Source organism: Diceros bicornis, chromosome 4 (assembly GCF_020826845.1).
Source record: "Diceros bicornis minor isolate mBicDic1 chromosome 4, mDicBic1.mat.cur, whole genome shotgun sequence".
In the NCBI taxonomy this organism is placed as follows: Eukaryota; Metazoa; Chordata; class Mammalia; order Perissodactyla; family Rhinocerotidae; genus Diceros; species Diceros bicornis.
This window is the reverse complement of record NC_080743.1, coordinates 100,000,302-100,020,819: the sequence shown is the minus strand read 5'-3', so window position 1 is coordinate 100,020,819 and position 20,518 is coordinate 100,000,302. Positions and strand designations below refer to the sequence as shown.

The following is a 20,518-nucleotide window of genomic DNA, read 5'->3' as shown; positions in this document are numbered from 1 at the left end:
TGGTCTCCTCCTTGGCTGATCCCTTAGTATCACTCCTCATTCTTGCCTTTGTCCTTGCTGAGCTCCTTCGCCCGTTTCTCTCGAGTAGCTGGCAAAGGTTCACCACGATTCTGGAGACTCCTACCTGGTTCCCACCCTCCACCCTCTCAACAGAAGATGGTGCCTCTTATTTCACTGAGGAAAAGCCAGACTCTCAGGCTTGAATCCCCTCAACTTCCCACCCCATGACCTACAGACGTATGAAGCAGGACGTTAAAATGGAAGTTTCAGTGAGGCACCACGATTTGATAGACATCAGATATGAAGTTGGCTGGGAGACAGGCCACCCCTGGGACCTTGCACGTTTCCAAAGGTTGACGACCGAGAATCTGTTAGATGACTTAAAGGATTGAAAAGGAAGATTAGAAAGGATTTCTTCAGAGAGAGTTGTGTTGTAGGTACACCCTCCACAAGAGGGAGGACAGGGAAGACCTCACCTGTAGCCAAAATAGGGCTTCAAGGAGGCCACTTGGAAAGCCTAACGTATGACCCCTGGAGTGTGTTGGCTACAGTGGGATGGTGTCTGACAGGCCTCTGAGGGGAGGGATCTAGGGCAGAGAGAGAGCAGACTGCACTGGGAACTAACTGCCCTTGTCCGCACAGTGGATCCTGAAGGCACAGTGTGCCTGGTGAAGGAGACAGTGGGCTCAACAGAGAGCTAGCCAGCCTGGAGCTGTTGTACGTCCCATCAGGAGGACTGCCTACCGGAGGAGGTGACCCCAACAGGTGGAAGACGGTTGAAAAATGAGGAGTTGAGGAGAGAGAGGAGGAAAATGCAGCACCCTTGTCACGGGAGGTACAGTTACAGTCCCCAGTGGAAGCTTCTTAAGGACCCAAAGGAGTAACCCATGGAAGAGACAACTGGAAACGCCTGCTGGGCCCAGAGACGCAAACTTTCTTATGATGATATCAGTCAGATAAAGATTGTCCTGTTCTCCTGACCTCCCTCTTCTTGCTTCATTCCTGACAAAGTCTGAAACCAGAATCATCTGGAGAAGGAGAGGAAGTGTGGACACATAAAATTGGCAATGAGATGCAAAGGACCACGCTCCCTCCTAGACTACGGTGTTCTCACCTGCAGCTGGCACAGTGGGACAAAGAAAGGGGGACACCTTGCCTTTGAATGAACTTAGGATTTTGATTATTATCTGATATTGGATATTTGTAATTAGAGAACTGACACTGAATTTACAACCTAAAGTGACCATACAATTGATGACTCCTAGCTTTCTATTTCCAGCACAGACTTCTCCCTTGAAGTTTCATTCTTATGTATTCTAAAGCTTAGCGGTCATCTGTAATTAGCTGCTCTACAAGCTCCTCAAACTCAGCATGTCCAAACCAAACTCATCTCTTTCTCTCTGTACAGGAGGCCCTTCTTTATGTAAGCGGCAGCTTAGTTGGAAGAATTATCGTCCATCCATCCATCCATGGTTCCAAATGATGCCTCAGTTCTCCTATTACTTTCCTCCGTTTTAATCATTATAAAAACATAGTTCAAATATGATGACTCAGTACCCCATTTCTTTTCTCTATTTGAAACACTAAGACAACCTTGTTCAAATGGCTCTTTTTGGTGTCATTTGGGCTTCATCTGGCGCAAGAGTATCTTTTTTTTTTTTTTTAAAGGAGAGCTGGACTCCTAAGTGCCTCCATTTTTATTTATTTATTTATTTGTTTGTTTATTTATTATTTAAAAAAAATTTTTTTTTGCAGGAAAGATTTGCCCTGAGCTAACACCTGTTGCCAATCTTCCTCTTTTTTGTTCTTCCCCAAAGCCCCATTGCATGGTTGTGTATCCTAGTGGTAAGTCCTTTGGTTCTTCTATGTGAGCCGCCGTCACAGCATGGCAACTGACAGATAGGCAGTGTGGCTCCACGACCGGGAAATGAACCCGGGCTGCCAAAGTGGTGAGAGCACTGAACTTTAACCACTAGGCCACCAGGGCTGGCTCCAGAGGCTCTTTTACAGATTAAGTCCACTTCTATTCTTTTCTCACTAGCAATGATGCAGAGAGCTCTCCTCGACGCCCCTGCAATGGTAAACACCCACACAAGTGGGGTCGCTGTAGCCATGGAGCAGACCAGCTGCCAAGTGGTTAGCCAGGTGATCCAGAATATGCTTAAGCTAATAAAAAAATATGTCACTACTTTCGCAGAGAATTTGTAGATTGAAGAATTTATCACTGCAGACCCTCTAGCTGACCCCAGATAGAAATACTGTTCTACAGGTTAATTCAAATTCTATTTGCCTACCTCTGATGCCTTATCTCTTCCATTCCCTGTCTCCAGACAAAATTGCCTTCAGTTCTCAGCTTACATCACGCTATTTCTTCCCTTTGCTCATGCTGTTTCTTCAGCCTGGAATCCACCTCCTCTAGGAAGCCCTTTCTGTATTCTGGGCTTGAGTAGATGCCCTTTCATTGTGGTCCCCAGATATCCAAGGTATCTGACATATGTCTATTGTTGCATTTAGCATATTGTATCATAGTTGTCTTTTAAAGTGTCTGTATCCACTACTAGACTGTGAAATTCTTAGGGTAAGGACTGTGCCTGATTCAGCTCTGTATGTGTAGGACCTTACACAGCGCCTGGCATAGAGTTGGTGTGCACATAACGTCTGGTGAATGAGTGAAGGAGTGGTACCTGCCGGTCTGCCAGATCAATCTTGTTGCCCAGCACCACCATGGGGTAGGACTGCTCCATTGGAATGGTTTTGGCCAGAACATCACCCCGCCAGGTATCCAGGGCTTCAAAGGACTCCAGGTCGGTGACATCAAAAGCCAGGATGCAGCCATCAGAGCCTTTGTAGAATGTGGACACCATAGAGCGGAACCGCTCCTGTCCGCCTGTGTCCCAAATCTGAAAGCGAAGAGCAGCAGCCCCACGGGGCTGTGATGAGGGGCTGGAGGTAGGCCCAACTGAGTCACATCATGTCAAAGCTTCCTTTTTTGGGTAGAGAGCAGACAGCCCTGGCACAGGTGCATGTGGTCCTTTCACACACGGGCTTCTTGACCCTGTCACTCAAGGACACCCCAGTATCTTTGCACAAACATTATCATCCCAAGAGAACTTTCACATCCGAGCTCTCATTATTCCCCTGGGTCATCAGGGCAGGCATTGTTATTCCCATCTGAGAGATGGTTAGACCTTGGAGCGACTTGCCCAAGGCTACTTGCCAAATTTTCCTGAGACTGGGAATAGGGTCTCCCAACTCCTGGGTTAGCACTCTTCCTTCTAGATCAGGGATCAGCAAATTTTTCTGTAAAGGGCCACATAATAAATATTTTAGGCTTTGCAGACTATACTAGCTGTTGCAACTACTCAATTCTGCTGTTGCAGTGCGAAAGCAGCCATAGACCATAAGTAAACAAATGAGCATAGCTGTGTTCCAAAAAAACTTTATTTACTAGAGCAGGTGGTGGACCAGATTTGGCCCATGAGTTGAAGTTTGCTAATCTCTGCTCTAGACCATTCTAGCTCCTGGTGCACATTGCTGTGTTGAGTGGGGTGATTTTCAGGTATGTATGTTGATGAGGGAAAGGGAGGGCTGCTCACCTGTAGCTTCAAAGTTGTGTCATCCAGTATGATAATCTTGGAGAGAATGCTGGCCCCTAGTGTGGTCTGATAGTCCTCGTAAAATGTCTTGTGCACATATTGGTGGAGGAGGGAGGTCTTTCCTACACTGAGGAAAAACACCCAGACACATGTGGACACGCATGTGAACACACACATACCATCCATACCATTCTCAAAATCTTACCATGCCCCTCTCACCACCATCTCTCCCTGACATTCTGAATTTCTAACATTTGAAGTCCAAGGACCGTACTTTGAGTAGCAAGGGACTAGGGAATGGTCTCTAGAGTAGGGACCAGTTAAAGGAGCAGGGAAGTTTGCAGAGAGCTGAGCGCCCCACAGCAATGGTCAGATCTTTTCATGTGTGTGGCAGGAGATGAGAGGGCAGATAGATGCTAAGTGGCTTGACTAATTCACACAGCTAGTTACTGCAGAGCGGGGACCAGAAACCAGGGTGCCTGACTCTCAGCCTCTTTCTCCCATCTGAGCTCCCTTCCTTGGGATAGGATACCCTCCCTGGTGCCACTCTGAATCAGAAATGGACCCATGGGAGGTGGGAACACATCCAGGAAGTCTCGCTACCCTTCAGTAGGGAGCTGCTTCCCAACTCCCAGATCCCCAAGCTGAGCTTGGCTTACCCCAGGGCTCCAATGATGATGAGCTTCAGGTCCACCTTCTTCCGGGGATTCATGAGGGGCTTCAGAGCCTGTAGGGAAACAGAAGTCATCCACATGCTGGTCAGAGTCCCCTGTGGCCATTGTCACTGAGGCTGCCCTCTACTTTTCCCTCCTCGATGTGCAGATCACTGCCCTGGGCTGAGAACTTGAGTGGGGTTGTTCTCCAAAAGAGGCGGATGACTTAGCAACCCTTACTATACCCTACCCCTCCCTTCCAGGGCCTCCCCAAGGCTAGAAGGCTGGTGGCCCCACAGGACAGGCACGTCTCTCACCCTTCAGCTCCACCAGCCCTGCTGTTGGAGGCAGCCAGGAGAGCCAAGAAGGCGGGATGGGACTGAACAGAGGCCTCACAGACAGTCAAGCCTGAAGCCAGGGATGGAGGGCAGTGTGGGAAGAGGAGATGGGGGCAGGACAAGGGGTCCATTGTCAGGACTGCCTGAGAGGCTTTGGTTGGAGGAGCACCCCTCCCGCAGCCCGAGGTGTTGCTGCAATCGCAGAATCAAAGGCTCTTCTCTAATGCAGCTGGTGGGGTTGTAATTGGTACATGTTTCTGGAAAGCTACTTGGCAGCAAGTATTGAGAGCCTTAAAAATGTTCCTGCCCTTCACTTCTAGGAATGTGTCCTAAGGAAATAATCCGAAATGTGGGCAAAGACTCTTCTTCAAGAATGTTCTTCTCAGTATTATTTACAAACATCCAACAATAAAGAAGTGGCTAAATAAGTCATGGCACACAATGCACTATTAAGTAGTCATTAAAATGGAGTTTTGGAGCATATTATAGTAATGTGGGAAAGTGCTTATGCCGTAGGACATAAATGAAAAACAGAAGACACTAAACTGTGCATACAATACTACCCCAAATATTAAAATGAGTTCCTACTTTCATGGAAAATGGTCTAGAGAGAAATATACAAAAAATTTAAGTGGTTAATTCTGAGTGGTAGGAAATTACATGATTTTAATATTGTTCTCTGTGCTTTTTAGTATGTTTCAATTTTTTTTACAACAAACGTGTGTTGTTCCTGTAAGAGAAAAATACGTATATGTGCGTGTGTGTGCATTTTATATATACGTGTATGTAAATTTTATATATGTTTATTTATTTTTTAATAAGATAAATCAGAACTGTCGCAGAGGATTGTGCTTCACCGTCTCTTCGGTTCTACCCTTACACGCACGCACATTTGTACACTATTCCCAACTCCTGGGTCTTCTATCCTTGCATGCACTAGACATTCTGAGAAAACAGACTCTGCCTGGCTGAGGTGTCAAAAGTTGGCCAGCTTGAGTTTCCCCTGGTACTTGGGAAAGGCTCTAAATGGGATGTCTAGTTCTCACTTTGCCACTGCGTGACCTTGGGCCAGTTACCTCCCCTCTCTTTGCCTGCTTTCCAGCTAGAGAGTGAGCCAGTTGGGACCCAAAGACTCAAGGTCCTTCTGCTGGCAAATGCTTTATTTGGAGCTGTAACTCACTGGACCACGAGAGCTTTGTCTGGGGTGCCTAGTCAGTGCACAGTTAGAGCAGAAGACCCCCAGAGGCCTAGGGTTGTTTGTGCCCCTCCATGAACCATGTCATGGACCAAGGGTGATTTGAGGCTCTCCTCAGAGCTGCTTGTCCTAGGAGCCAGATTGGTGGCACTGGACTTTCTGCTATAACCCAGGAGGGCTGGGTTGGCGTGGTGAGCAACAGGCCTTTTTGATGGTCCATGCGTTCACTCAACAAATGCCTACATGTCTACTGCCTGCAAAGCCCTGCACTCGACACTGGGAGGAGCACAAAGACAAAGCAAATAGGAACCCACCCTAGGGAGTCATCAGGGGAGAAAGGGCAGGGGCTGAGCAATTACACCGGAGAGGAAGTGTAAAGTGCCCCCACAGAGGACAGAGAAAGTCCTGAGGGAATCCGGGAAAGGGGTCAGGGAGAAGCCAGCAATCTGAAGAAACGAGACAGGTGGTTGGGGGTGATATTTCAGAGGTAGGGAATGAATGAGTCCAAGCCCTGGGAACAGGTGAGTGGAGAAGGTGGATGGTTTGCTTCAGGGAAGGGTGAGGTGAAGGGTATGGAGAGAGGAAAGCCTGGAGAGGAAGAAAAATTAAGATGGCTCATGAATATCAGACCAAGGATTCTGTCATTCATTCATTCAGCAAATATTTCCCATGCTCCAGACATGCAGTGGAAGAGAATTCAAGGTCTTCACTGGGGTTGGCATTTTGTAATGGATGTCACTGCCCACAAGGAAACCAGCCAAGAGAGAAGTGGCTCAGAAGCTCCTAAAAGGCACAGGTCTCTAAGCATCAGTTACCGCTCCAGAGAGGGAGCAATGGTGAGCTCTTTCCTAAAGGCTTTGGTACGACATGCTAACTTAGCTTCAAAAGCCAACACAGAGGAGAGGGTGACGTCAGCATCATGGCGGAGTGAGCTTTCCCGTGAATTCTTCCCCCACAAGATACAACAAAAGCAACAGCCACAGACCAACAACGGAATCCCAGACAGTGAAAAGCTAGAGCGGAGGGATCCACACTGCCGCACATCTGAGAGCGGAACGTGCTGGGCCCCCGGAGGAAGTGGGGAGAGGTAAGGAGAACTCCGCTCCCTCCCCATCAGATCAACGATCCGGTCCGCGCGGCTCCCAGAGAGGGGGGAGGGGCGGCCCTCGGCGGGAAACTGTAGCTCTTCGGGCTCTCTCAGCCAGTGGGAAACTCCCGCACAGAGGGCTCAGAGGAGCCACAGGGCTACCATCAACATCTGAGCACCCCAGAGAGCGGATAAAGAGGGGCAAACGAGAAGCCTCCCACGTCAGGGACCCAGAGGGCAAAAGAGAGAGCTCCCCCCTCCCCGCAACCTGGAGTCTGCAGCTGGACCAGATCTAGCAATCCGAGGCAGACCTGAACAAACTGGACTGGACCCGTGGATCGCAATGGGGAAAAAACAAAACAAAACAAAACAAAACTGCGGATCGCAGCAGAAAAACTGGGGCAGAGCGCAGGGGGCTTAGACTACACAGCCCTTTACCACCAGACAGTGGCGGCAGGTGGAAATTGCAACCAGAGACTTCCAGGATGAGGAAAATCAAAACCAACACAGGAACCACAATGCAAAAATATATGAAATCACCAGACCAGAAACAAAATGACAAGCACCCAGAAATCAACCCCGAAGACACAGAAATCCATAAACTAAATGACAGAGATTTCAAAATAGCTATCATAAAAACACTCAATGAAATACGAGACAACACAGACAAACAATTAAATGAGATTAGGAGTTTCTTCACAAAAGAGATTGAAATCATAAAGAAAAACCTATCAGTGCTGATGGAGATGAAGAACACAATGGAGGAGATAAAGGAGAATCTGGAATCTTTAAAGAACAGAGCTGACAATATGGAGGAAAGAATTAGTACTTTAGAGGATAGGAATACAGATATACTCCAGATGGAAGAAGAGAGAGAACTAAGACTAAAAAGAAATGAAGAAAGACTCCGAGAAATATCGGACTCTATTAGAAAATGTAACATAAGAATTATAGGTATTCCTGAGGGAGAGGAGAGGGAAAGAGGAACAGAGAGCCTATTCAAGGAAATAATAGCTGAAAATTTCCCAAATCTGGGGAAGGAGCAGGAAATACCAGTAAGCGAAGCCAACAGGACGCCTATATATATTAACAGACAAAGGCCTTCACCACGACACCTAGTGGTAAGGCTAGCCAGGGTCAACGACAAAGAAACAATATTAAGGGCAGCTAGACAAAAACAAAAAATAACGTACAAAGGAACTCCCATCAGGCTCTCAGCGGATTTCTCAACAGAAACTTTTCAGGCTAGAAGAGACTGGAATGATATATTCAAAATACTAAAAGACAAAAACTTTCAGCCAAGAATACTCTATCCAGCAAAAATATCCTTCAAATATGATGGAGAAATAGTAACTCTCCCAGATAAACAAAAGCTAAGGGAGTTCATGGCCATGAGACCCCCACTACAAGAAATACTCAAGAAGGCCCTCAGGCCTGAAAACAAGAAGAGAAAGGGAACACAAAGCTTGGAGTAAGGAGAAAAGTAGGTATACAAAATCAGAGAAAAAGTAGATCTTTACCGGAATAGGTTAGCAACCACTTAAATACTAAACTCAAAGATCAAAGGAAGAAATTCACCAAAAATAAATTTAACCTCATCACTGTAAACACACAGCCACAACACAAGATAGAATAAGGTATAACAAGAGCAACTTAGAAGGGGAAGAGGAAAGTGACTGAATTGACTTAGTATAAGGAAATAGGAGGCTATCAGATAATGGACTATCTCATACAGAAGATTTTTTGCCCAAACCTCAAGGTAACCACTAAACAAATAATCAAATTAAAACCACATATGATAAACAAAGAGAAAACTAGAAGAATCATAAGACAGAACAACCAAACTGAATTGGCAGTCCAAAACAAATGGGACAAGAAACAAAGGAAATGCAAAAGAACCAGAAAATAAGTGACAAAACAGCAAAATTCAGCCCTCATATTTCAATAATTACCCTAAATGTAAATGGATTGAACTCTCCAATCAAAAGATACAGAGTGGCAGGATGGATTAAAAAGCAAGACCCAACAATATGCTGCCTTCAGGAAACACATCTTAGCACTAAAGACAAGCACAGGCTCAGAGTGAAAGGATGGAAGACAATACTCCAAGCTAATGGCAAACAAAAGAAAGCAGGGGTTGCCATACTCATATCAGACAAAGTAGACTTCAAGATAAAACAGGTTAAGAAAGACAAAGAAGGGAAATATATAATGATAAAAGGGACACTCCATCAAGAAGACATATCACTTATAAATATATATGCACCCAACATAGGAGCACCAATGTACATAAAACAACTATTAACAAACCTAAAAGGAGAAATCAACAACAACACAATAATAGTAGGGGATCTTAACACCCCACTTACAGCAATGGATAGATCATCCAGACAAAAAGTTAATAAAGAAATATTAGACTTAAATGAAAAACTGGACGAGATGGACCTAGTAGACATATACAGAGCACTCCACCCAAAAACAGCTGACTACACATTCTTCTCAAGCGCGCATGGAACATTCTCTAGGATAGACCATATGTTGGGAAACAAAGCAAGCCTCAATAAATTTAAGAAGATTGAAATCATAACAAGCATCTTTTCAGACCATAAGGCTATGAAACTGGAAATGAACCAGGAAAAAAAAACTGGGAAAGTGACAAAAATGTGGAGATTAAACAACATGCTACTGAACAACCAACGGATCATTGATGAAATTAAAGGAGAAATCAAAAACTATCTGGAAACAAACGAAAATGATAACATGCCATATCAAACCATATGGGATGCAGCAAAAGCGGTCCTGAGAGGGAAACTCATAGTGATACAAGCCCACCTTAACAAACAAGAAAAAGCCCTAATAGGCAACCTTAAATTACACCTAACAGAACTAGAAAAAGAACAAACAAAGCCCAAAGCCAGCAGAAGGAGAGAAATAATAAAAATCAGAGCAGAAATAAATGATATTGAGACCAAAAAAACAGTAGAAAGGATTAATGAAACAAAGAGTTGGTTCTTCGAGAAGATAAACAAAATAGACAAACCCTTAGCCAGGCTAACTAAGAAAAAAAGAGAAAAGGCTCAAGTAAATAAAATTAGAAATGAAAGAGGAGAAATTACAACGGATACCATGGAAATACAGAGGATTATAAGAGAATACTATGAGAAATTATATGCCAACAAATTGGACAATCTAGAAGAAATGGATAAATTCTTAGACTTATACAACCTCCCAAAATTGAACCAAGAAGAAATGGAGAATCTGAATAGACCAATCACAAGTAAAGAGATTGAAATAGTAATCAAAAACCTCCCAAAAAATAAAAGTCCAGGACCAGATGGCTTCTCCAGTGAATTTTACCAAACATTCAAAGAAGATTTAATACCCATCCTCCTCAAACTATTCCAAAAAATAGAGGAAGATGGAACACTTCCTGAATCATTCTATGAGGCCAACATCACCCTGATACCAAAACCAGACAAAGACAATACAAAGAAAGAAAATTACAGGCCAATATCGCTGATGAACATTGATGCAAAAATCCTCAACAAAATATTGGCAAACCGAATACAACAATATATTAAAAAGATTATACACCATGATCAAGTGGGATTTATACCAGAGACACAGGGATGGTTCAACATCCGCAAATCAATCAACGTGATACATCACATCAACAAAACAAAGAATAAAAACCACATGATCGTCTCAATAGACGCAGAGAAGGCATTTGACAAGATACAACATCCATTTATGATAAAAACTCTCAATAAAATGGGAATAGAAGGAAAGTACCTCAACATAATAAAGGCCATATATGACAAACCCACAGCTAACATCATACTCAACGGGGAAAGACTGAAAGCCATTCCTCTGAGAACAGGAACGAGGCAGGGCTGCCCACTCTCACCACTCCTGTTCAACATAGTACTGGAGGTTTTGGCCAGAGCAATTAGGCAAGAAAAAGGAATAAAAGGAATCCAAATAGGTAACGAAGAAGTGAAACTCTCACTATTTGCAGATGACATGATTGTATATATAGAAAACCCTAAAGAATCTGTTGGAAAACTGTTAGAAACAATCAACAACTACAGCAAAGTTGCAGGGTACAAAATCAATCTACAAAAATCAGTTGCATTTCTATATGCTAATAATGAACTAGCAGAAAGAGAGCTCAAAAAGATAATACCATTTACAATTGCATCAAAAAGAATAAAATACCTAGGAATAAATCTTACCAAGGAGGTGAAGGACCTATACAATGAGAACTACAAGACATTATTGAGGGAAATCCACGATGACATAAAGAAATGGAAAGATATCCCATGCACGTGGATTGGAAGAATAAACATAGTTAAAATGTCTATATTACCTAAAGCAATCTACAGATTCAATGCAATCCCAATCAGAATCCCAATGACATTCTTCACAGAAATAGAAAAAAGAATACTAAAATTTATATGGGGCAACAAAAGACCCCGAATAGCTAAAGAAATCCTAAAGAAAAAGAACAAAGCAGGAGGCATCACAATTCCTGACTTCAAAACATACTACAAAGCAATAGTAATCAAAACAGCATGGTACTGGTACAAAAACAGACACACAATCAATGGAACAGAATTGAAAGCCCAGAAATAAAACCACACATATACGGACAGCTAATTTTCGACAAAGGTGCTAAGAACATGCAATGGAGAAAGGAAAGTCTCTTCAATAAATGGTGTTGGGAAAACTGGACAGCCACATGCAAAAGAATGAAAGTGGACCATGTGCTATCGCCATTCACAAAAATTAACTCAAAATGGATCAAAGACTTGAAGGTGAGACCTGAAACTATAAAACTCATAGAAGAAAATATAGGCAACACACTATTTGACATTGGTTTTAAAGGAATCTTTTTGGATGACATGCCTACCCAGACTAGGGAAACTAAAGAAAAAATAAACAAGTGGGACTTTATCAGACTAAAGAGCTTTTATAAGACAAATGAAACCAGAATCAAGATGAACAAACAACCAACCAGCTGGGAGAGAATATTTGCAAAACATACATCTGACAAGGGGTTGATCTCCGTAATATATAAAGAACTCACACAATTGAACAACAAAAAAACAAACAACCCGATCAAAAAATGGGCAGAGGAAATGAACAGACACTTCTCCAAGGAAGATATACAGATGGCCAATAGGCACATGAAAAGATGCTCAACATCACTAATCATCAGGGAAATGCAAATCAAAACAACACTAAGATACCACCTCACGCCCGTTAGAATGGCTATAATCACCAAGACAAAAAACAACAAATGTTGGAGAGGATGTGGAGAAACAGGAACCCTCATACACAGCTGGTGGGAATGCAAATTGGTGCAGCCTCTATGGAAAACGGTATGGAGATTCCTCAAAGAATTAAAAATAGAGATGCCCTATGATCCAGCCATCCCACTACTGGGAATCTATCCAACGCACCTGAAATCAACAATCCAAAGAGGCTTATGCACCCCTATGTTCATTGCAGCATTATTCACCATAGCCAAGAAGTGGAAGCAACCTAAGTGTCCCTCGACTGACGATTGGATTAAGAAAATGTGGTATATATATACAATGGAATACTACTCAGCCATAAAAAAAGACAAAATCGTCCCATTTGCAACAACATGGATGGGCCTGGAGGGTATTATGTTAAGTGAAATAAGCCAGAAAGAGAAAGACAAACACTGCATGATCTCACTCATATGTGGAATATAAACCAACACATGGACAGAGAAAACTGGACTGTGGTTACCCGGGAAGTGGGGGTGGGGGGTGGGCACAAGGGGTGAAGGGAGTCATATATGGGGTGATGGACAAACAAAAATGTACAACCCAAAATTTCACAATGTTAGAAACCATTAAAACATCAATTAAAAAATAAAATAAAATAAAATAAAAATAAAAATAAAAAAAATAAAAAAAAAAAAAAAGCCAACACAGAGCCTTAGAAAGGGAGTCAGAAAAAAAGGGAGGCAGGAGAAGTAAGAAAGGAACTAGCATTGGCTGAGTATCTTCAAGGTGCTGTTCTGCATCCTCTGTAGAGCTTAGGGAATCCTCCCAAGAGCCCTAAGAGACGAGTACAACCGAGCCTCAGAGGAGCCAAGTCACTCATAACTCATCCAGGCCACACGGGTAGTACATGGACGAGCTGGTGTTTGAATCCAAGGCCAGAGAAGGCTCCTCTGCGCCACGTTGCCTCCTGACTTCCTGAGTTTGAACCCATAGAATCTGTGTGCACAGACTCTAGGGCACTGGACTCAGGTTTGGTGAGCACAACAAACCCTAGTAAGAGTTGGAGGAGATTGAGAGAAAGACAAAGTGACGAGAGGTACAGTGGGAGGGAGGGAACTGGGGCTGCTGAACTGGAGCTGCTGGGTGAGGACTGACCACAGGGTCAAGACTGGGCATGCTGAGGCAGAGGGAAATGTGCTCACACGCTGTGACAGAGCCATGCTGCCTGGCGGCTCACACTATGAGCTCACACTTATTTTCCTGGCACTGTGCTGAGGGCCTTGCAAATATGCGAATAAACAGTATGCATATCATTGTGATGTTAAATGACTGCATACATTATTATCATACGTTTAATACATACATTATCGGGCCGGCCCTGTGGCTTAGTGGTTAAGTGCGCGTGCTCAGCTGCTGGCGGCCTGGGTTCGGATCCCGGGTGTGCACCGACACACCGCTTCTCCCGCCATGCTGAGGCCACAGCAACTAGAAGGATGTGCAGCTATGACATATAACTATCTACTGGGGCTTTGGGGGAAAAAAATAAATGAAATTATAATACATACATTATCATAATACATTTACTGGCACAAATTAAGGGCTCAAGGATTGTTAGCTCTTTTACCACTGCTCTTAGCACACAAAAAATAGCCTGTGGGGTTGACACTATTATGATCTCTATTTTACTACCGAAGAAAGATGTTTGGAGAAGTTAAGTAGTTCATCTCTAAAGACACAGCCTGTAAGTCGTAGGGCCTGGGTTTGAATCCAGGCCTAATTTCAGAGCCCACACCCTTAACTGCTAGGGTCTACTGCCTCCTGCAAATCTGGAATGAGGATCACACACCTTGCCACTTTCTGCCCCTGTCTGGCTTGGGAGCTGGATGTTGTGGATGGACAGGTTTGACGTAGTGCAGCCAGGCTGGTGTGTGCATAAAGGGAAAGCTGGCGGGGGGAGGTAGAAAGTGTATGTGTTATGTACAACAGAGGATCAATTTCCACTATGTGTAAAGCACTCTATGGGTAATCAAAAACAACGTACAAGATAAAAGTGAGCAAAGAATGTGAGTAAGTAACCAGTAGAAGTCTTATAAACAGTTAGTAGTAGGCTTTGAAAAGATACTCAAACTTACTCATTTTTAAGGGCACGCAAAATTTAAAAATATCATTTTTTTTTTTACCCACCAGAGTGGCAAAAATTAAAGAGTGATGATAATATTTAGTGTTGGCAAATGTGTTGAGGAAACACTCTTGTGTATCGTGGATAAAGTATGAATTGGCACAGTCTTTCTTGAAGGGCAATTTGACAATATCAAAACTTAATACGCACATACCCTAGGTTCTAATTCTAAGAATCTATTCTACAGAAATACGCATATACTCAAACACACATTTGTACAAAGATGATGGCTGAAGAGCATTGTTGTAACCTAAAAGTCCATCAATAAGAGCTCTCTATGTAAATTATGACCCATTCATTCTTTGGAATACCAAGCAGTTTTTAAAAGACAGAAGTAATGAAGTAGAAATGTCTGCTGATAATTTAAGTAGAAAAAGAACATTATTCAACTTTGTGTATAGTATGATCCCACTTGTATAAAAGCAAACGACAAACCTATGTGTGTGACTATATGGTTGATAATATATTGATGCTTGTCCTGCAAACACACAGAAAGCTATGGATAGATACACACTAAATGATTCCTACGAGGTGGGGAAAGGTAGATTAGAGGCCAGGAGCTGTTGTTTTATTTTATATTTATCTTGTGTTAAAATTGGCTACACAAGCCTAAGCTACAATTTAAAAATATCAAAGACTTAACATTTCTTTCCAAAGAGCATGTGGACGGATGGCAGCCCAAGGTCATCTGAGTGTGACTTCACGGCAGGACGAATGACTTCTGTGTATGGGCAAGAGAGGGAGGCCACCTGGCACCCTGGAATGATCATGAGGTTCCGAGTCATAATTCTTATCCCATCTCCACACGTTTGTGACCTCGGGTAAGTTACTTAAGTTTGCTGAGTCTGTTCCCTCGTGGGTGAAATGGACATCCCTCATGGCCATAGCTTATTCTGCAGGGTGGTGTGTGTCATGTTCTTATAGCACAACAGCCTCCCCAAATTGGGGAAGATCCAGTTAAATGGTTAACAACTTGGGGCAGGGGAGCAGAGATCTGATCTGTAGTGCTTGCCACTTTCTGTGGTGTAAAGAAATACTTCCTCCATGGCTGATTTCAAGCTATCAGTGTGGAGCCTGCTCCAACACATTATAGGAGGGACTTCTAAGGTCATCTAGTCCAATCTCCCCGCCAGTGCTTGAGCCGTCTCCACCACATTCATGGAGAGATGGAGCCAGACTTGCTTTCATAGAGCTTCTTCCCCCCACTGTGGGTGGATTTCTCCTGGGGACCACACAAAAAATGCTCAACTCCTCTGCCACTTGCTAGCCCTTCTGAGGTTTAAAGTCTTCCCTTTGAGTTCTAGTTGAGTCTTTTCTTCCCCAGACCCTTGTAACTCACCTCTATCTTGATTCTGAGCTCACCTCACCCCACCGCCACCCTGGTCCCTTCCCCTGGATGTGCCCTCAGAGCATGCTGCCACTGCCAGTCCCCTACCCCACTCCCAGAAGGGCAGGAATTTGCTGAGGCTGCTGTGTAAAACAGCCTGGTTCTCTCCCTCTGTGCCATCATGGTGTGTGCGTTGACTCATCATGGTTGACTCATTCCTCACCATGTCTTCTCATAAGACTTACAGGACCAAGCGATTCCTGGCCAAGAATCAAAAGCAGAATCATCCCATTCTCCAATGGATTTGGACGAAAACTGGTAATAAAATCAGGCACAACTCCAAGAGGAGACACTGGAGGAGAACCAAGCTGGGTCTATAAGGAATCGCATGTGAGATGGCATACATATTGATGCTGTATCAAGGTCACTAGCATCCTACCATGTCAGGCTTTAAAAATCACCACTATCTGGACAGTTGGACATGTTTTATTGGGAAAATGATTTTTCTTTTTGTTTCTATGCTTCCATATGAGTAGGTGTTCAGTAAGAAATACATGAGAACTTTTATTTGAAAAAAATAAAATAGAATAAAAAAGCCTGGTCCTTGGGCCCAGGATAACTAGCAGCAACAGAGGGTGACTAGGACTGCGTCAGTGGCAGGGAGGGCAGCTCAGGGGTCAACGCTGGCTGGGCACACCAAGGAAGCATGTGCAGATTTCCGATGGTGGCTCCAGTCCCTTCCCAAATCCTCTGTGCTCTACCCTTGGCTGGGCTTTGGCAATGGCTGTCCTCCCACTCCTCCCACTCCTCCTCCCACTCAGCTGACTCAGATGCTTCAAACCAGGGCATCCTCCTAGAGGCCAGGCTGAGTCACCACCCTCCACTGTTAAATAACAGTGGAAAGCAGGCTTGGAATGCAAAGCCCGCCTTCAGCCAGCCGGGTGTACACAGAGCAGAATCTGCAGGGGACTGTTGCCATTGCATTCAACTCACTCTTCACCCTCTCTTGCCTGGCAGCACTTCTAAGACCAGAGCCCTGGCCCTACCTGGTATGCCAAAGCTACAGTGTGGCTCAGTCCCTGGGGAGTAAGAGAGACTGAGTTGATGCTCTCCCCTAATAAAATATTTTTTTAAAAAGCCCTAGCTCTTGGAACCAGACTTACGAGAACTCTTGGACCTGCTCTGCTCTCACCTTCCCAATTCCCTTCTCTCCCTAACCCATGGCCCCAGCCACAACCCAGGTACAATCTCCTGCCTCTTTTGTGTTGGGTTGACGTGTCATTTCTGCTAATAGGGAGGAGGGATGAGGGAGGCCAGTGTGCATGGGTAGATGAGAATTCTGAAGCAGGCAGTCTCCCCACCCACCTCCTACTATCTTACCCCATTTTTCAGTGCCTCCCGTCCCTGTTCCCACATCTTGGAAAATGACAAATGTATCCCCCCTAAAACATTAATGGGATTTACAATCTTGGGAGTAAAGTTCGTCTTTGAAAAGAGGCTATCTAGGGAGCACAAGGTTTTATTGGCTCCCGGGAAGTCTCACAACTCTGTCTTAACCACTTACATCTCAGCAGGTCTAGACCTGCTCCCTCTGGAAAGTGCACCCACAGCCCTGGTTTCAAGAGGCTCAGCGTTCTTGTTCTTTGAGTTCTTTGGGAGTATTAGTCTTGTTTTACCAAGTAAATTGTCAGTGCCCAGAGGGCAGGACAGTGCCTCACACCTCTCTCCAAAGAGCCTGACCCATGTTGGGAATATTGAGTCTTCAATAAATGGTCATCCATCATCCTCATCTATCTGTCCATCCACCCATCCATCTATGCATCCATCCATCCATCCATCCACCCATCCATCTCCATCCATCCATCCATCTATCTGTCCATTCAGCTATCTGTCCATCCATCTCCATCAATCTGTCTATCCATTTATCCATCCATCCATCCATCCACCCATCCATCCACCCATCCATCCATCCAACTATCTGTCTATCCATCCATCTATCTGTCCATCCAAACATCCATTGGTCTGTCTGTCCATCTGTCCATCCATCCAGCACATGTGCTTATTATGCATCAGCAATATGTAGGTCTGAGAATATAGACAAGTTATTATCTCCAGGGGACTTATGTGGTGGGGGATGGATTGGTAAGCCCCTCAAAATCACTTTTATTAAGGCATAATGCCTAGAAATTATAGGATACTTTGCAGTTTACAAAACGCCATCATAGCCTGGTGGATTCCTGAGCCAAGGACAACTAGGTAGTGGCAAGCTCAGACGGGACTCTAGGTCTGTCTGACTCTGTTCGTTGGCTCGCCTAGCATTGCTGAGCTGTGCTAGGAGACATATTTATGATTTAGAACAAGAGGGACACTTTCCTACTCCAAGGGTTCCTCTGTCCCTGATTAGACCCTTTGTGTGATATGGGTTCCAGCCCAGAAGGTACCCTGTCCATGTGGCAAGGGGACTCCGGGTGCTGGCAGGACTCTGGTTCCTGGCTGGTCCTCCTCTGGCTGAGCCAGCAGCCCTGTCCTCCTGCTGAGACTAACAGCCGGTGTAGAGCCCCGAGCCGGGCCCCAGCTCCCTGGGCTGGGCGGGGAGTCCTCTCTGCATGGCTCGCTGCCAGTCCCTGGGTGTTTCTCCAGCATGGGGGTCTTGGGACTGCATCTAAGCCTGACAGCTGCCAGACTCTAAGCCTCATTCTTGCGTCCCCTGCCCCCATTCCTCCCTTCAAAACCCAAGTACTCTAGAGGCTGCTGGGGCAGACAGAAGAACCAAGAAAAATGTCCAGGGCACTTACGGTTGTAGCTGCTTAGCACTCAGCCTCCAAAGGCGGGCAGGAGTCCTCTCCGAGTCAGGGGTCTCCTCTTAGAGCAAGTCTCAGCCGGGTCGGAGGAAAAAGGCTTTGGGAGCAAAAAAGAGTTTGTTGAGGCCAAGACACTTCCTTCTGAATTTTCCTCCTCTCCCTCTCATGCACAGACTTGGGAAGGTTGCAAAAGAGGCTGGGCCGGCTGACCTCAGCTGTGTGGGTGGAGGGGTGGGGTGAAAAGGGAAAGCTAGGCTTCAGAGCTGACTGGATTTGGGGCCCCATGAGAATTTAGTTTGTAGGGACTCTGGCCCTGGGGGAGATGTGGAATGGAAGGCTTGAGGGTGGGATCTTGTGGGTCAGAGGGCCTGCAAAGTAACGGGCTGATTCGTGGGCACCATAAAAAGCCTCCGGCTGGTTTTAGGAACTTCTGCCTCTGCTGCTGGAAGCCACCCAGTAAAAGGGCCCTTTTGTCTGTTGAAGTGTCACGTGTGTAGTAGATTCGGTCCCACCACCAGCCTGGCAGGGAGACGATCTGGCCCTCGCGCCTAGCCCTCACCCTAATACTGTACACACTCCACATCACACCATATCATCGCCACCACCACCACACACACATACACACTCCGGGCTTATGAAATGGGAGGCAAGTCCTGACATCTCACTGGGCCTCTCAGATGAGGATGTGTGACTCAACCTGGAGTACTTAGAAGACTACAGCAATTTAAAATGCTGTTAGCGTGACACTAACTGTGGTGTCTCTTTGAGCTGCCTATGGTTGGCAGATAAAAGGGGAATAAAATGACTGTAGACATGCCCAAATTAGGTGGGTTAACAGATCCCAACGGATGCCCTCAAGGCTTGTAACACATTTGATGCACCCCTCCATCCCCACATTCCTTCTGAGGTGGGGGTTTTCCTCCTTGGCAGCCCATTCCTTTGTTCAGTAATCTTTCTGTCAAAAAGTTCCTCCTTGTGTCCAGCATGAGTCTGCGATGCTGCTTTGTCGCTTCTTTCCGTGTCTGTTTGGTTAACCAGACACGACGCACCTAAGGGCGGACTTAGTATCCTTCACCCCACACTTGCACACGCGGTGCCGGGGACAGGCTCAGGAGGGAGTTTTTGGTGGCACCAAAGCTCCAGCTGAGGCTCGTTTCCTTGCTTCAATTAGCAAACATGCCTGGAGGGAGCGTGCAAAGATTTCTGTGGAGTGCGAGTGGAATTTCCATTCCAGGGCACATTCTCTTTTGCTTACTTGAGAAAGGCAGTCAGCCCACCCTGGATTCGTACGGCGTTGCCCTTTAGAATTGTTTCCCCCACATTCTTCTATTTTTTTGAGACCATGTTTTAAAGAAAGATTTGTGTGTGTGTTTGTGTGTGTGTGTGTGTGTGAGAGAGAGAGAGAGAGACAGAGAGACAGAGAGAGACAGGGAGGGAGCATGAATGTCTGTGGAGGCACGTTTGAGCCCCTGTCAGAGAATATATACAAGCTGCCATAGGGCCTGCTACATTGGCTGCTTTTGGGTAGGGGAAGTGAACTAGCCTCCACCAGGCCTTACAGCCTCTGAACACGGGACTGAAACTTATACTTTTAGGGGATGTTTGCAGAACTGTCCCTGACACCTTTGGAAGCCAAGTCTTCCACCACCCTCGGGCTCCAGTCCCACTTCCTCTGTTCACATGGATCAAGAGTCAGCACCTTCGTCCCCTTCCTCTGACACGTGCTCCAGTGGAGAGTGATGGCCCACAGGGTAGAGGCTCTGACGCCGCATTCATTGAGTTTCCTTCTCTCCTTCCTTCCTGCATGCATTCATTCAATAATCTGAGTATGTCAGACCCTTTGGATACTTGCATTTCATCAGTGGAAATAATACATAGTGCGAATAACGATATAAGAAATGCAGCTAAAGGGTTGTGGGGATTTAGAGGCTTTAGAGGAGGAAAAGGCTTACGGAAGGAGGGATTCCAATTGGAGCTTAAGGGATACACAGGGTAGGAACATGTTGTAGGTGGAGGAGGGAGTCAGGTTCAATATAAGAAGCATCTGGGGGAGGTGGGCCCTAGGTGGTGAGGAGAGGAGA

The 20,518-nt window shown here is 45.1% G+C and overlaps 2 protein-coding genes across 3 annotated transcripts in view; one reads left to right on the top strand and one right to left on the bottom strand.

Moving 5' to 3' along the window:
- RAB7B (RAB7B, member RAS oncogene family) overlaps nucleotides 1–18,723 on the bottom strand; it is a 31,019-nt gene extending 12,296 nt beyond the window's left edge. Inside the window, exons 1-4 of one of the 2 annotated variants that reach the window (XM_058540206.1) lie at nucleotides 18,432–18,723; nucleotides 4,256–4,323; nucleotides 3,597–3,723; nucleotides 2,685–2,930 (exon numbers count right to left, since the gene is read on the bottom strand). In XM_058540206.1, coding sequence (XP_058396189.1) covers nucleotides 2,685–2,930; nucleotides 3,597–3,723; nucleotides 4,256–4,308 — 426 coding nt within the window. In that variant the 5' untranslated portion in view covers nucleotides 4,309–4,323; nucleotides 18,432–18,723. The remainder of the gene's footprint in view (nucleotides 1–2,684; nucleotides 2,931–3,596; nucleotides 3,724–4,255; nucleotides 4,324–18,431) is intronic. The other variant, XM_058540207.1, reaches the window with a different exon arrangement.
- On the top strand, nucleotides 15,861–16,018 carry LOC131404963 (large ribosomal subunit protein eL39-like). Its single transcript, XM_058540209.1, has one exon. The coding sequence runs from the start codon at nucleotides 15,861–15,863 to the stop codon at nucleotides 16,014–16,016; it is 156 nt and encodes a 51-aa protein (XP_058396192.1). The 3' UTR covers nucleotides 16,017–16,018.
- Nucleotides 18,724–20,518: the final 1,795 nt, after the last annotated feature.